At 40.0% G+C, this 17,037-nt stretch overlaps 2 protein-coding genes across 2 annotated transcripts; both read right to left on the minus strand.

The window, feature by feature from the left end:
- Positions 1–11,730: 11,730 nt before the first annotated feature.
- Positions 11,731–12,192, minus strand: LOC149584007 (uncharacterized). The gene has a single exon (XM_089863984.1). The coding sequence runs from the start codon at positions 12,190–12,192 to the stop codon at positions 11,731–11,733; it is 462 nt and encodes a 153-aa protein (XP_089720110.1).
- Positions 12,193–13,319: 1,127 nt separating this feature from the next.
- Positions 13,320–16,941, minus strand: LOC149584008 (uncharacterized). Its single transcript, XM_089863985.1, has 6 exons — positions 16,453–16,941; positions 16,106–16,344; positions 15,266–16,040; positions 14,722–15,027; positions 14,092–14,672; positions 13,320–13,803 (listed from the first exon to the last, which is right to left on the minus strand). Exons 1-6 carry the CDS (start codon positions 16,939–16,941, stop codon positions 13,320–13,322), a joined length of 2,874 nt encoding a protein of 957 aa, XP_089720111.1.
- Between the last annotated feature and the right edge of the window lie 96 nt (positions 16,942–17,037).

The raw sequence follows: 17,037 nt of genomic DNA on the forward strand, positions 1-17,037 counted from the left end.
ATCATTGGGTTTATCTTGAGCCTAGAGTTCATTCCGTTTTGACTAGCATTATTTACCATGACGACGTCATCATTGGGTTTATCTTGAGCCTAGAGTTCATTCCGTTTTGACTCTTTTGAGCAGAGCTTCGATAAATGATTTTTCATCCTGTCCGCCTTATTACTTAAAATGTATCCGCATTTTTTACATTTTGCTTTGACTTTGCAATCAATATGGATTCTATCAAAATCATTCCAAATTGCGTCCAATTTCCTTCCTCCTCTTTTCAATTTGGTTGGTTTTGAAAACTAGTCAGATTATACACGTGTGATCGCGTGGTGTAAAATGTGATTCTAACGCTTCCTTTCGAATAATTTTCACAATAATTTCGGATTTTTGGGTGGTCTATTCATTGATTTTAAAGAAGGGGTTGTGGAAAAAAGGGGCCTTGTAGACTCTAGACTGGCTATGCTTTTAGCGAATTTTAGGGATAGGATCACGTGACTAACGAAGTTGGCTGTAGTACCATCTGTCGTTGAGTGACGAAAATAAATCTCTTATTTTTCTGATTGGATTAGAGTCTGACTCATGGGGTAAAACTGGTTCTGCGCATGGCAAAATCAAGCCAATCGGGCAATCTCTTTCCAGAATCAAAACCCGCGAACGAGATCAGAGCCGTTAGAAAAATTGGTTGGGTCTATTGGGAATGTGGTATTTTTCATTTCTTGGAATAATTTTAGTACAAAAAAAGAACCGACAATAGAACATATTATGAGATGGCTATCCTTTTCAATTTCGACCAATAGTAACGAATAATTTAACTAAAACAGAAAAAACATTAGCAAGTGTAAAAAACCGCGGAAAAAACTAGATTTTGCCACCCAGATTCTACCAGATAAAAACCGCGGTTTTTTCCACCCCTGGCAAAATCCTGCCAACCCTGGGTATGTGTAGTCGAGTTGATGGCGAATTGAATAAATGGTAAGTTCTCGTCCCATCTTCGGTGATCTCGACCAACGAACGTCGAAATGATTTCTCCCAGAACTCTGTTTGTGCGCACCACGATGTTTCTCTGAGATTGATACGGAGTGATGTATCGTGGTTTGACTTTGAACATCTTGAGAATGTCCTTCCAAAGTTGAGAAACAAATTGTGTCCCGTTGTCGCTTACGATGGCTTTCGGACATCCGTAGCAAACTATCACGGAGACGAGTTTCTTCGCACATGTTCTGGCGGTGATGTTCTTCATCGGGTACAGTTCGACAAGTTTAGTGGCATAGTCCGTAAATACCAGGTAGTATTTGTGATGGTGACGGCTTCTTGGTAGAGGTCTCATCAAAATCAAATGGCTCTGTAATGGCCGTAGGCTGCATGAGTGCTGGACGTTTTCTATTGCGGGCCTTGTGCATTTGACACAAAGGACATCCGCGGACGTACTCGGTAACGTCCTGCCGGAATGATGGCCACCAGTATCTGGCCCGAACCTTATCGAAGGTACGATCTCGACCTCGATGTCCAGATAGAGGGTGGTCGTGAAATAAGCGGATGGCGTCCCGTAGGAACCGCTGTGGCAAATACATTTTCGCTGGTTGACTACCATAGGCCTTTCGATACAAGACATCGTTCTTCAGTTCGTAGTACCGATGTCGTTGAGGATTATCTCCTGATAACTAGACTATGATGTCATGGGTGGCTTGTTCATCTTGTTGGGCCTTTCGTACTTCTAGTGAGAAAGAGTGGTACAATGCGTGATTGGCGAGAGGAGCTAATCCGCTGCTGGTTGAGGACGTAGTCGACGTCATTGAAGAGGATTCCGCTGGACTGTAATCTTCTGACGAGGACGGTGAAGTCATGTCGTCCAAAGACATGGCTAATAGAGAGACAGGCGCTCTTGATAATGCGTCCGCAACCTTGTTCTCAACTTCCTTCTTGTGTATGATCTTAAAGTCATACGTTTGCAAGTACATTGTCCAACGAACAAGTCAAGAATTTGGTTCTTTCAAGGTGAATAACCACTTTAGTGCCTTGTGATCCGTGATCACGGTGAACGGGATATTCTCCAAGTATGGCCGGAACTTTCCAACTCCCCAATAGATGGCAAGACATTCCTTTTCCGTAGTGGTATATCTTCTCTGGACGTCGGTCAGCTGTTTACTGGCATAGGCAATAGGTACCTTAACGTCATTTTGGATTTGTGACAGGAAAGCTCCAAGTCCGGCGTCGCTAGCATCCGTTGTCAGGATACACGGCAACTTAGGGTTGTAAGCCGCTAAAGGAGGCGCCATGCAGATCGCATCCTTGATGGCCTGGAACGCTTCCTGCTGTTCTTTCTTCCACTGGAACGGAACGTCTTTCTTCTTGAGGTGATTTAACGGGGCAACGATCTTGGAATACTGCGGGATGAATCGTGAGTGCAATCTCGCCATGCCCAGAAATCTTTGGATTTCTTTCACGTTCTTTGGGACGGGAAAGTCTACTATAGCCCTAGTCTTGGAGGGATCAATGTGAATCTCTCGTTCATTTACTATATGCCCTAACACGGTCGCTTCGCTTTGCGCAAAGCGACATTTCTTCGTCTGAAGCGTAAGTCCCGCTTCAGACAGTCGGTGAAAGACATATTCCAAGGCTTGCAAATGGTCAGCCCAAGTACTGGATGGAATGACGGTGTCATCCAGATAGACACAGATGGAAAAGTGATGTCCATCCCTGAAGACTTCATCGATAAGTCGTTGAAACGACGACGGCGCATTGCATAGACCGAACGGAAGTACTTCGAACTCGTACTTCCCCGCGTGCGTGATAAAAGCGGTCTTCGCTTTCGCTTGCGGATGGAGATCTATCTGCCAATAGCCGCTCTTTAAGTCTAGTGCTGTGATGAACTTTGGGCACAAATATTTCCTAATAGTTCTTCTATTCTGGGAAGCGGATATGGATCTTTCACGGTCACTTTATTTAACGCGCGATAGTCGACGCAGAAACGTATCTTTCCGCATTTCTGGTGGACAAGTATTACTGGCGACGCGTAAGGACTAACGGATGGCTTCACGATACCGTCGCGGATCATTTCGTGAAGATGATCTTCAATTATCCGTTTTTTCTCGTCGCTAATACGATACGCGCGTTGACTAACGGGAACATCGGTGGTAGTGTGAATCTCGTGATATACTAAGTTAGGTCGACCCGCTTTTTCCGAAAATAGTTTTGGAAATCGTAATAATAAAGTTTTTAAGTCTTCCTTCTGTTTGGGACTAAGTGTAGGCGACGCGACAGCTTGTTCAATATCCTCTATAATTTGAGGGGTCGGTGTCTTTAACCCAGGGAGATTAAGCACGAATGGAAACCTTGTTCCGTCAATCTCACAAGTTTTTATACCAAAGTCCAAAATGGCACGATGTTTATACAGGAAATTTTCCCCCAAAATAAAATCGTTTGGCAGTGAGGGAACTACGTGAAACTCCTGCTTTAGTTTCAACTGTCCTAAGCGGAAGTCTATTCGCGCGCGTCCCTTTGTGAAGGTATAACGTCCATCGCCTAACACTATACATTGAGTCTCTTCTTCTTCCGGAAGTACTAAGTCTGGTTTCAAAGTTCTGACTAAATTACGCCACTGATATAAGCTGATAAAACACGCATCAGCGCCTGAATCTAGTCTAGTCGCGAAAGTCCCAAGCGAATACACGGCTTCTATGGCTACGGGAGGATCAATCTCACAGCGACGCACATCCATAGAGCCGACTTCCATAGGGGGCTTTACTTTCTTCGCGCGACGGGAAGACGATCCCCTTTTTGTCTTCCCGCTTTCGCGTTTTCCGAAGCCTGTCTTTGTGCGACTTCTTGTTTGTCCGGACAGGTTGTGGCATAATGCCCTAAGAGTCCGCATTTATAGCACTCTACACGACTTAAGTCGTTTTGCTCTAGCTTAAACTGTGTAGGAGTCTTTGGTCTGTTGTTATTTCTTGATTTAGGTGTCGCAACCTTTGATTTTGCCCCTCTCCCCGGCGGTTTAGTAAAAACCGCGGCGGTGGGAGAATTTCTTCTCCCACTGGATTCACGCGAGATAGACTTTGCACTGTCTTTCATTTTTATTTTAGGTGATCGATTTTCGTCACCAAAAAATCCAATACTATGACTCTATAGGAGGAAGTAATAATGCGTGTTTGAACTCGTTAAAGGATTATTTGGCAAAGGAAAGCAGGGATAAACGCAAAATTGAATTTGATATGAATGATTGGAAACTAGAAACAGTTAAAGTATTACATTATTTTATTATTTTTATATATTTATTGTTATTTAACTTTGCAATTAATGTTGATCAACTCCCTGTTATTTCTAGAATATTCCACAACAGATCAATGACGGTGATTGCGTAATGTTTACTTGCATATTTGCGGAATATATTACCCGAAATGCTAAAATAACTTTTACACAAGTAAATATTAAAGTTTTATCTACCAAATTTAAATATTAAGTTAATAACATATTTTACTTTGCAGAGCAACATGCCAGACATCCGACGACGAATGGTCTATGAAATAATAATCTCAAAACTTCTGTATTACCTTTTTTCCTCTTACTGTAGTTTAAGCGAACTCTGCCCGGCCGCGCACAGTATTTCTGATAAGCATACATGAGAACCCGCCAGAAAACTAACTCTAACTCAAGTCCACACCCGAAAATGCCCAATGATGACACAAGCGTAATTTTTAATGAACTTAAAACCATCTCTGGCAAATTAGATGACATGCAATGCGATCTAAAATCAATTCGTACTGACTTATCCAATACCCAAAAGAAAGTTGACCAAATAGAAAATAACCAAACCCGTATTGAAACTATCCTAAATAAAGTCCAATTAGAAATCCAAGATATTGCCCCACTTAAAATTAATAAAAAATGTCTTCGTGGACAAAGACTTGAAAAAGTAAATGATAAGAAAACAAAATGGAATGACCGAAGCAACAGATATGAAACTTTTTCTTTAAAGACATGATTATAAAACATCAATTATTTGAAAAAAAAATACTTATCTTCGTTTTTTTCACCAAAATTATATTTGCATTGTTTTCGAAAGACAGATTATTCATTCTATATATCCTTTGTGGTATTAACAGTTTTCGAATGAAAAGGATTAGAATAAATATCCGAGTATGGATATAGGTTATTTTTAAAGGTTTCTCTTTTCGAACTATAAGGCAAAACGTTGTTTAAAACGACTAAATTCAACCGAAGGAAGAAATTTTATCTTTCATCATGATTGACATTTTAAACGTCGCTTTAGGGTGCTTTGGTTTTGCGCCTGCATTTATTCGACCACGATTCAATTTGGGTCCCATTTTTTGGGTCGATGATTTAAAATGTTTTATAAATGAATCATTAAAATCTGGATAAAAGACATTATTAACAAAAAACCTTTGGTATATTATTGAGTGCGTGAGAACTGTTTTAAAAGTTGTGATTGAATTAGTTTGGTATGACTTCAACTCGCTATGAGGAACACATTGTAGAGCAAACGTATAACACGAAACACGTAAATGGACACCGACAAATGGTGGGCTGCGTATTTATTTCACTATTGGGCTTAGTTTCCAGTATTAAAACGCATTGTAGTTCAAATTAAAAGCTGCAATCCTTTTAAATATCACTAACGAGGAACTGTTTCTATCATGGTCTACACTGGAAATCTAGCTGTAAATATAAACGATGTCGCATGTTTCTGTTATATAGTAAATCTTTGACACGAACCATTTTGAAAAGAATGGAAAATTTAATGATACAAAATTTTTGGGCAAATGTAATTTTGGTGAAAAAAACGAAGATAAGCATTTTTTTTCAAATAACTGATGTTTTATAATCATGTCTTTAAAGAAAAAGTTTAATATCTGTTACTTCGGTCATTCCATTTTGTTCTCTTATCATTTACTTTTTCTAGTCTTTGTCCACGAAGACATTTTTTATTAATATCTGTTCCTTCAGTCTTCATTTTAATTAAGATTGTTAAGAAACTGTTGCATTTTTAAAATCTGCACTAAGCACAAACATAAATATAGGGGAGCGTAAGCATAAGGGACCTAATATTGCTAGTTAGTTACTAATGCTTTCAGGTACCAGTTAATCAGTTATCACCAATGAGATTAATTTATCACTGAAAACATCAAATTTTCATAATAAAATTATTTTGGCCTTTCCTTATCCCCTGGCTTTGAGCATTAAAATATTTAAAATAACTCTGAGGATTATCTAGAATCATTTCTACTGATATTTCAAATTCAGAAGAATCAGAGTCATCGTTTTGAGTCTTTCAGATGATTGGCTTGGACTTATGTTGCTGGTATTTGGTTTTCGTTGTAGCAGTGTAACCAGGGATAAGGGAATTGAGATGGATTGCAAATGATGATGGGCGACCTACGGCACCGTGTCTCTCCCAATGTACCTCGCGCACGCCCCCACCCTTCGGTAGGCGATTGCTAAGTGCTGCCGCGTAGCGCCATTTTATTTGTAAGAGAGCTAGCTTCTAATTTTAAGATAGAGGGGGCGCCCTTTACAATTTCATCCAGTACGAGTGTACGACCCTACCTAACCGCTGAGGATGCTGGGAGGACTACGGTGCCGTAGGTGGGGGTACACAGGCAACGCTATAGGTATGGGGGTTTCCAACACAAGGTGTAACCAAAGAGAATATAGGGAAGGAGTGGAAAGAGGGGAAAATCTTGTTGCTCTTTTTCTTTGAGGCATTTCCGTTTGAGACATTTAACGGTATCGTAGGTGGCGCGACTGAGCCGGAAACTCCCTCGTACCACTAGTATAATTTAGGGGCAACAATGTAATTTAGCCTTGTGGAGCGGGGGATCTTCAACTCCTCCCCTATATTCTCTTTGGTGTAACTGAGACAAAGTTTCTTCCTGCAAGCATAGCCCACTCGATCCGCGCTCATGGACGCAAGCTGCTCGCGCTATATAATAATATTTGACCACGTCGTCTGCTAAACTTGGGAATTGGACAATTAAACTTTTTGAGTTAATGTCTGGACTCTGGTTACCCTAGCATTTTCTTAGTGGTCCCGTGGTTTTATTTTTAAACTGGTCATTTGCCCTGTATCATTATTGTGTAAGAGACAGCCTGGCAGCCCCGTATTTGTTTACCCTGCCCATAGCCCACTAGATCACGCGTAACACTACGCAAGATGCAGAGCATTGTCCGTGAGCATGGATCGAGTGGTGCTATGCCCTGCCTGGCCAAGTCAGTTGACTTAGGTGAAATATTTATTACTTCTATGCGACTTAATTCTAGACATTCTTGAACGAATCATCTTGTGAAAATTTTATAAGACAGGCTTCTGGCGCTGGGTTTTTTTCTGAGCCAAATTTGCTTTTTAAATTTAAAAAATATTAATTTCAACCGTTTTTCCTCTCTTCAGAAATTACTAATGATAGTGTGTAACATATTTATCCAAAATTTATATTAACTAATTAACACACTGTACATCCCTTTAATTTGTAATTTCGCGCTTGGAAGAGGCTGAATTAAAAATATTGATTTTATGACAGGAATTAGTGATAGTGTGATTGAATCTATCATTTATTTTGCCAGCAAAAACGTCTCTTCGTAGCGGTAACCCTTGTCTAGAAACAAGGGAATGAACCCTTCTGCGTAGTTTGAATTAATCTACTTTACACATCAAAAATGTATCTAATTTAAACAAAAAGGTTTATTCTAAATAGCGGTTATAAATAGTAATTAAAAACGTAACTGTTACCTAATAAAAATGATTGCAAGAGCCGGGATAAAAAACTGGTTTGTCAGCAGCGTTTAGTGATCGTGTGATTTAATCTATCATTTATTTTACCACTAATTTAAACAAACAAAATGATCTGCGCAGTGGTTACCGTTGACCGCATGCACCAGATTTAATCTCTGTAGCGTTTATCGTTGGTAATCTGGCCATTGTTTATTGTTTTCTTAGGTAACGTTAGAATGAGCCCAAATAATTAATAATTGAATTGTTACCTAGTACAAATGATTGGAAGGACCTGAATTAAAAATATTGGTTGATTTGGTGACAGGGTTTAGTGATAGTGTTATTGAATCTATCATTTATTTTACCAGTAAAAAACGTATCTTCGTAGCGGTAACCGTTGCCTGACGGCACCAGTCGAGAAACTAGGGAACGAACCCTTGTGCGTAGTTTGCATTGATCTACTATAAACAACAAAAATTGATTTAATTTAAACAAATTACCTAATTAGCGGCTATCGTTGGCCAATGGCACCAGGTGAAACACCTTAAAACGAACGCAACACGGCCAATTGGTCTCTAGTCTGCAATAGTACAATCAGCCTGTCTTGAACTTTTCACCGAGGCTTAGTGAAATCAGTGAATTTAAAAATTATCGGCTAAATCTTAACTTTAAATTCTTTTGTATTAAATTATAATGAAGTTTAACTTACGAGAATAAAATAAAATTGGGACTAATTAACCCCTTCTTTTAGATGAAAAGTGAAAAAATTCGCCTTAAGCTCGCCCATAAACAGAGTGGACGACGCATTTAGTAAACAAAAAACTTCGCTCTATTAGCGGTAAAACAGCGTAAGTCCAACAGTACGTTTCTCTATGATTTTTGCTAGGATTATACCACGTAAGTCCAACAGAATAAAAGGTCGTAAGTTTAAGTATGTGCTTAAAAGTACAAAAAGTAATACTTAATATTAATTGTTTTCAAAAAAACTTCGAAAGGCACCAGTTTAATGTTCAACCTTTCATTTAAAACCATTTTCAGACCTATCGAATAAACAGTCTTCAAAAAATGGTCGAGACCATTTGGCTATCACAGCAAACATTTCCCATGTTATTCCTATGGGAAAATTTCCCTTTTTTTTGCCAAAATGTCTGAATGTTTTTATTGAAATGAAAACCACCCTTAGCAACTTTATTTTCTATAATAAAAACTAATGGAGGGATCTCTTTGAAATTTTAACCACATATTAAGGGTCCGAATTTTAGTTCAGTGGAATTTTTTCAAAGCAGTAACCATGATAGGAAAAAAGTTACATCGAATCAAAAAACCACCCTTATACATTAAACGCAGTATGAGGTCTTATCTAAGAGAGCAACCGCTCTCTCAGAATAAAGTTAGAATTCTACCAGAATATAATTTACCCCCTACGGTTATATTAATTAGCATCATTGGTTTTTTTCCACATGAGTTACTTGTGTACATTTCGATAGCTGAATCAGTCTTTTGATTAATATTTAAAGCATCATTTATAGTATTATTAACGTATTTTAACTATAATCGTACATCACTTATGAAAAATTATATTTTTAGTCAACCCAATGTTAGCGATATTTTAATAACGACCACAATATTTGTACCAAAATGCATCGTAACCATTATAATTCTTATTTTTTAAAGAGTACCCAAGGGTACAGGCCTGTATATGTGCTCAATCATCTTGTAATATAATATTGCTATAATTTCAATGAAGGTGTAAGGATATATATTTACTTAATAACCTAGTATGTAGTAATATATGGAACATATTTCTAATCTTTACTACTTTATACTAAAATTAAAATTAAATACTTTTATCTAAAGATTATTAATTAAGTTGTCTAGGGTAAATATTAAATTAAATGGGTAAAGCTATAGTACGTTCGCATTGTGCTTAAAAAGCTTTTGATTAAATTAAAATTAAAAACTAATGAGACCAGGTTCGACCCTTATTAAAAGATAAATTAGTGTTAGAGTATCAGCGGTACATATATATTTTTGTATTTCTTCTCCCAAAGTATCTTCAGTTTCTAAAGCAATATTTGTACAGCCTCCATCACAGGAGCAGTTTTCAGTTAACTGTATAATGTCGATGTTCGGTTGATTTACATCAGCATTCCTTTCGGCAGCAGCAGCCCTGCGTTGTAGAATTTCAGCCTCAGTATATTCTGGTTCAAAGGCATACCCTTCTACTCTTCTCGCTTCAGCCATTATGTCTATTAACAGTGTCAAACATGATTTAATGCATCAATAACTATCGCATTTTAATTTATCCTTCTATTTCTGACTATTCGATAACTATTCGATAAGGGCAATTTTAAGTTAAGCCTAATTATTCGATATTCGGTTCCCAAACAACTATTCGTCTCGGTATTCGATAAGAAAATTTTTCACTATTCGATATTCGTCTCGACAGTCAAAAACTGGTATTCGCCCATGCTTACTTATATTCATAAGAATAATCTTTTAAGTTCGAACCTCCCATAGAATACATTAATGTAAGGTCTTCTTCAATATCATCTTTACAATCGTCATTCTAGGCTTGTATCTCATTCAGACCTTGTTCTATTTTCTCTTCAAAATCACCTTCATCATCTGTAACTTCCAAATCTTGCTCAAATTGGTCCTCTAATATTGTGTCCTTTAGGCGATGGCAGCTGACAGTCAAATATGCTTAAAGTGTCAAATTCAATGCATCACTTAACGCTTCTTCTTGTGCCTTCATTACTTGTTGAGTTATTTCATCATAACTTGGTAACTGTGTTTGCTGAAGATTTGCAAGGCGTAACCTATCATCACCAGTTTCCTTCGACCTTGGAAACTGGCAAACAAATGTATTTATTCTACTGCCACTGCTGCACTGATTTACGATATCACTTTGCAATTGAATCCTATTTGACTGGTGTAATATGTCTAAAAGGCTGAATTTTATGTTGCGACTTCCATCCCAACATAAGAGCTTGTGATACCCTCCTGATATCACATCGGCGGACTGAAACACCGATCTAAATCCCTAACTTATTTGTGTGTCATTATTTTAATAACGATAAAGCTCCAAATGCAATCATCAATAATTTCTTTAATTACTATATTTTCTTATTAAATCATACTCAAATCAACATTTCTTTACATTAATTTTCCTTAAAAACACGTCTGTTTATCTAAAGTTTCTAAGACTTTCTTTTACAACCTCTCTCGGCAGAGTCGGTTTGCGTTCTACATTGTCCGATGGTAACAATCGCTCCTTCTTCACCAAGATTCCAAAGCGATCTACTCATGCTTTGCTTTTTGCTAGGTTTTACACAAAGTTCAAGTTTTTACCCCTATTATTGTTACCAAGCGCTCCCCAAAATTCGTCATCCCTAAGTTTTATGACTTTACAGGGCAAGAGGGCCTTTTAACATCCTAGTAACAAAAACCATCCGTCGAACCCTTCAAATGTATTACTATAGCCTTTACAATAGTACAGTATTTCTTAGCAATTACAAGCCGTGCTATACGACAGTTCTTATTTTTGTTTAGTGTACAATGTTATTCTTAAGTCTTTACATATAAAACATATCAAACATAAGTATCACTATAAATAAACCTTAACCAAATCTTAACTAAACTGTATCTAAACTAAGCTAAATTCGGACCATAAAAAAACCCATAGCTTATGCTTCTATGGGAAAAAAGGTCCTGGGAAAACCATTAATTCAATTATTATTTAAGTCTAAACGACCAGGCTTGTTGTGGATCGCCGGATTCAACAGTATGACGATTTTCAATTTGAATTAAATTAGATGGTAGATTTTTCCAGTCATGAATTGCAGTGAAAGTGGCATGATTTAGGCGAAAATTAGATTTTACAAGAGGCTTGACTAATTTAAGGGCGTGACCACGGGTGATGGTGGCGGATTTTGTGAAAAAGTCACTAGTTTCTAAATCGAGGCGGCCGTGGAAAAAGTCGTGTAAGAGGCAAATGTTGTTAACGCGATGTCTTAAAGACGATCGGGTGCAGGAAGTCTTGATAGGCGTTGCGGAAGCTTCGAAAAAGCATTTTGAGCCTTTTGCATCATCTTGGCATCACCTAAGAGAGATGGCGCCCATATCGGCGATGCTTCGTCGATTATCGGTAGAACTAGAGAGTTATACAACCCACGAATAGGTTTCTCCGATCGATGGTGAAAATTTCGCCGAACCAATCCAGTGGTGGATTTGAGACGCTTACAGACTTTGTTGGATTGGCTTGAAAATTTCAACTTAGTGTCAAAAAGAACCCCGAGATCCTCTTCCGTCGCTAGCGAACGAATCGGGGTACCATAAATGAGGTATACGTTGTTCGGGTTATGACGACCAAGATGAAGAACCGCACACTTATTGGCATTGAACCGCATATCATGTTCAAGTGCCCAATTCGCAACAGCTTCCAAATCGTCTCGTAAGAGGTGACAATCAGCCATATTACGAATGCGATTGGATAACTTAGTGTCGTCAGTGAATAAAGGGACAAGAGCATGTCGCACGACAGATGGAAGCAAGTTGTTATGTTTGTGTGTTGCCTTGGTTAGGTTGTGTAATCAGGCAAGACAGGTCATTAAAACGTGACTACATGTGGTTTCCTGTTCGATGACCTTGATCTGTGGTTACGCTTGCCGTTGTGTATGGCGTTGATTACGTTCGAACTGGTTCCGTTGGAGATGAGTTTCAGTTCTTTGGAGTTTCTTGCTGCCGTTTCCATGGTGAGAGCCATGGTTGTAGCAGTTTCCAAGGTGACGTCCTTAATGGTGATTAAGTGATCGTAAATTTGTTGATTGTTGATACCGAAAATGAGGCGATCTCTGTTCATGCTCTCCAGGTCCGTGAATTTGCAGAATTCGCTCATCTTCCGGAGTTCGGCGATGTAGTTGGCGATTGATTCTCCAGGGTGACGTGACCGGTTGTAAAACTTTACTCTTTCGGCCATATCCAATGGAACAGGGTTATAGAACTTGGTGAGAGTGTCGACGATGTCCTTGTAGCTTTTTGCGGATGGTTTGATTGGGTTCAGTATGCTCCGCAAGGTTGTGTAGACCGTGGATCCTACACATGTCAGGAGATGTGCCCTCTTCTTAGCATCCTCTGTGATTCCCATTGTTTCTCGTAGCCCAGAGTGCATTAGTCGGGAATGATGAAACATGAGCAGTAGTTCTGAAAGTCTATTCTTTCCTGATCGAATGTAAGTATGCTTTTGACTATTACTGAAGTTCGATTTGTTTAGTGTTCCTCCTAAACAAATAGTCACATCAATATCTAAGATGGGGTTTAAAGTCCAAAGTTTCGAGCTTGTACCCACGCCCTGCCCTTTCCTTAATTTTTCCAGTTCTTCAGAAAAGTCTTCGGCTCGCGCCTGCATAACCAAACCCCTTTCGGCCTTATCCATTTCCTCTGCCGTAAGTGGACCAACTTTCTTGTTCCCAAGATTTTTTCCATTCCATATCCATCTCAGGATCCATACCATTACTCGCTTTGCCCTTCTCAATTTACTGAAACGAGCCAGATCTATTATGGATTCGTTTTTAGGTAATGCAGCGCAGCTTGCTTGAACCACTTACTGATATTTTGGTCTCATTTCCGTTTCAATCTCTTCGACCGTTGGTGCCCTATTCCTTCCGGTTGGCCATTGATTTTCTTTAAGTTTCAACCACTCTGGGCCTCGCCACCACATGTAGCTTGTTAGCAGCTCTTCGACGTTCATGCCCCTTGTTGGCAGATCCGCCGGATTCTCAGTCCCTTTCACGTGGTTCCAGACAACTGGTTCCGTAATTGCCTGGACTTCCTGTACCCTGTTGGCCACAAAGGGTTTCCATTTTAGAGAATTGCCCTTGATCCAATGTAGCGCAATTTGCGAGTAAGTCCACATGTGGACGCTTGAAATTTCCTCGTGCAAATTGTTCATGACATATCTCGGCATCCGAGCTCCTAGGACTGCGCCCATCAGCTCCAACCTGGGCAAGGTTATCCTTTTCAAGGGTGCCACCCTCGTTTTTGACAGGAGCAATTTGACGCCCACGAGTTCGTTTGAATTCTCGTATCTTAGATATATTACCGTTGAATACACTCGTTCGCTTGCGTCACAGAATACGTGAATTTGACGTCTTTAGATTTCATTTTCAGTGAGACCGCCATAATAATGTCGAGGAATTTCGAGTATGTGTAACCTTGGAAGCTCTGCACACCAATCTTCGAACCTCTTCCCTAACTCTCCTGTTAGTGTTTCATCCCATTTGAACCCGCCTTGCCAAAGTTCTTGAAACAGTATTTTCATTCGAACGATGATTGGGGCCAAAAACCCTATAGGGTCGAAGATACGTGCTACGCACCTCAGGACACTTCTCTTGGTTATTTCCTTGGTGGTAATAAATTCCAGGAGCGACCGCAAATCGAATACTAGTGTGTCGTCTGGATTCCACATCAATCCTAGAACCTTCAGGTTCTCCTTGAGCTCTGCCGTTTTAAATGAATGACTCGGGACGTTCGACTTGGGCTCTGATTCTTCCTGATCCCACCTAGCCTGCAATGCCATTGAATTTGTGCGCCATTTTCGAAGGTTCATCCCTGCCTTCTTCATTAATTCTTTTGCCTTTACTGATATCTCGTACGCTTCCTGATCTCCTGAAGCCCCGGAAATCGTGTCATCCACGTACGCTCCTTCCTTCAGTAGTTGACAGAGTTTGCCCTGTTCATCTTCATGCTTCTTAAGGTGATGATGTATCGTAGCCGAAAGCAGGAATGGACTAGGAGAAGCTCCAAATGGTACTTTGGTTATTCGATATGTTTTGATCTCATCCAACCTTTGAGGATTTGCGTACCACAGAAAGCGAACCGCGTCTCTGTCCCTTTTCCATGTCCACCGTGAACGCCGTTTTGAATTTTCGAAACCGAATAAGAATTCCGAGTAGCTCTGGATTGAGATTTATTCCAGTAGACAAGCAGTCATTGAGCGAAGGCACCCCATTCTCGTGGGACGAAGCGTCGTACACCACTCGTAACTTGGTCGTATCGTGGTTTTCGCGGATGACCGCTTGATGGGGTAAATAATACCTTGGGTTATTATTCGAATAATCTTCTTCCTTAACCTCTTCAATTATTCCCTTTTCTTCCTGCTCCCGTATGACGTCTCTGTATCCCTTAAATAATACAGGATCTGTTCTAAATCTCTTGGCTAGTCTCAGAGTTCTTCTTTTGGCCACATTATAGTTATCACCATGCTTTTCCTTTTGTTCGTTCCATGGTAGGCACACTTCGTATCGGTCATTCTTAAAAGTTCTCAAAGTTTTTCAAAACCTTTAGTTCTGTTAGGGATTTCGTTCCATCTTCCTTAATCCCAATAGAATCAAACTCCCATAAAGCTTAAATTTGCTTGTTCAGTTAGGTTTCAGCGTCAATGACCCCAATTTTCATTACTGAGACACTGTTTACTCCAATTGACAATGCAGACGAATGTGACGATTTCGGTCCCTGTACTGACCATACGAAGATAGTCTCTACCGCTACCAGTTTTTCTCCTAACCGTTCGACCTGCCCTGTCAGGATTGTCCACATGTGGTCTGATCCGATTATTATTCCAAGGTCTCCATTGCCTGTGAAGCCTGAATCTTGTTCGTTTGCAACTTCCAGCCCTCTCTTTCGAAGTTCCACTGCCATGTCACCTTCTTGGATGGCAATGAGAGCGCTACAGATATTAGGAGACTCTAGCGCGTCTATTTCGATCCTCTTCCTGGGATCTCGAATATTTTCCAGCGTGATTCTAACGAGTCTTCTTTTAACCCTCTCTGGGGTATCGCTTTCAAATCTGTATACTTCCAGAATTTCTTCGCCGATAACTGTTAAGTTACAACGACGCGAGATTTCTTCCTTGATGAATGTTCGATGACTTGCGCTATCGAACAGGCAGCGAAGCCTTTCTTGTTGCTGTTCCGGCCCACGAAGCGTTGCCTGCGCCGATTGGAGATATATAGTTCTCATGTTCATTGGGTTTGTTGCCGTTGAACAAGTAACCGTGCCTTCCGTTCCGTTACTACCGTCAAGATTTGGTTGTCCGCTTACCGACGGTCCCGTCGCGATACCGTTTGTTGACTGTTCCTTGCTCAAACATAGAATTGGATGATGTTTGAAATTACATTTAGAACAAACTTCAAGTTCTGTCCTGTCCCAACAGTTTTTCGCGTTATGACGCGTTCCAAGACACACGTAACACCTCCCCTTCCTCTTAAGGATAGCACACTTTTGTTCGACCGTTGTTTCCCCGCACGCGCTTGACTGATGCCCGCTGTCCTCGCAAAACATACAGTTCCTTCACTCTACCACCGTAGCTAGAGACAACGCGGTTGGTACCCGACTAGGCGTCTGTCCTTTTCCTTTCCAGTGATTTCTTCCATCCTTACCTTTACTAGGGTTATCGCGACTGTCCGAAAGCGGAGGGCTGTTTGTTCAGGCTTTTTAAACCCGAATGCTCGTTCGCGGTTTTCCACATCATCTCCAAAATATTCAACTAATTCCATCACCTCCCACGACTCTTTCTTTCCTTCAGCCGTACGTGCAAATTCCAAAATAATGTCTTGTGGAATTCTTTCCTTTAAAATTGTCCGTAACAAGGTTCCGTAGGTTTCCGGCCCTACATCTAACGCCTTTAAACTTCTAATTTCTAATTATAACGAGTCATGCATTCTTATTAAAGCTACAATGTCCTTAGATGACGTCACCTTTTCCAATTGTAGAAAGTTCTTCATATGTTTATCTACGATCTTGTCCTGGCATCCAAATCGATTTTTCAAATGGTCGATTGCCTCATCGTAGTTAGATGCGGTGGCCGACATGCCCTTAATTGCTCTACTAGCCATGCCTTCTAAATATGAATTTAAATAGGTGAACTTATCTATTTTGTTTATGTCCTCCCTTGAGTGCACTGCTGAATCAAATTGATTCCAAAACCTAGTCCATTGCGTTGGGTCTCCGTTGAATTTCACAATAGTCACAGTTGGTAGTTTCACTAAAACCGCTTTTTCGTTTTCTCCTTTGCAGCAACCGCTTGAGCCCGAATGTCCCGATGTGCTCGCGCTGTCCTCTTTTTCCCGCCGCGTCTTCCCGTAAACGTTGTTTTGCCAATGTTTTAGCTTCACTAATTTCCTCCATATACTCAAGTAAAATTCGATAGTCCTCGTCGAAATCATTATTGTCCGTGATTGCATTTTGCACTTCTAAGTTCAAAACTGGGAGTAAAGATTCCTTTTGAATAAGTTGTTCCAGCCAAACTTCCAATCTTTTCG

This window comes from Phalangium opilio, unplaced genomic scaffold (assembly GCF_054372755.1).
Source record: "Phalangium opilio isolate 3A_F unplaced genomic scaffold, DU_Popi_V2 ptg001304l_1, whole genome shotgun sequence".
In the NCBI taxonomy this organism is placed as follows: domain Eukaryota; kingdom Metazoa; phylum Arthropoda; class Arachnida; order Opiliones; family Phalangiidae; genus Phalangium; species Phalangium opilio.

Excerpts from the sequence above, each read along its gene's own strand:
- LOC149584007 (XM_089863984.1), bottom strand. The coding sequence starts at position 12,192 with ATGGCTGATTGTCACCTCTTACGAGACGATTTGGAAGCTGTTGCGAAT.
- LOC149584008 (XM_089863985.1), bottom strand. The coding sequence starts at position 16,941 with ATGATTTCGACGAGGACTATCGAATTTTACTTGAGTATATGGAGGAAA. Across the intron at positions 16,345-16,452 it reads TGACGTCATCTAAGGACATT|GAAAGAATTCCACAAGACAT; the intron begins GTAGCTTTAATA and ends ACAATTTTAAAG. Across the intron at positions 14,673-14,721 it reads CTTCGTCCCACGAGAATGGG|AGCTACTCGGAATTCTTATT; the intron begins GTGCCTTCGCTC and ends ATCTCAATCCAG.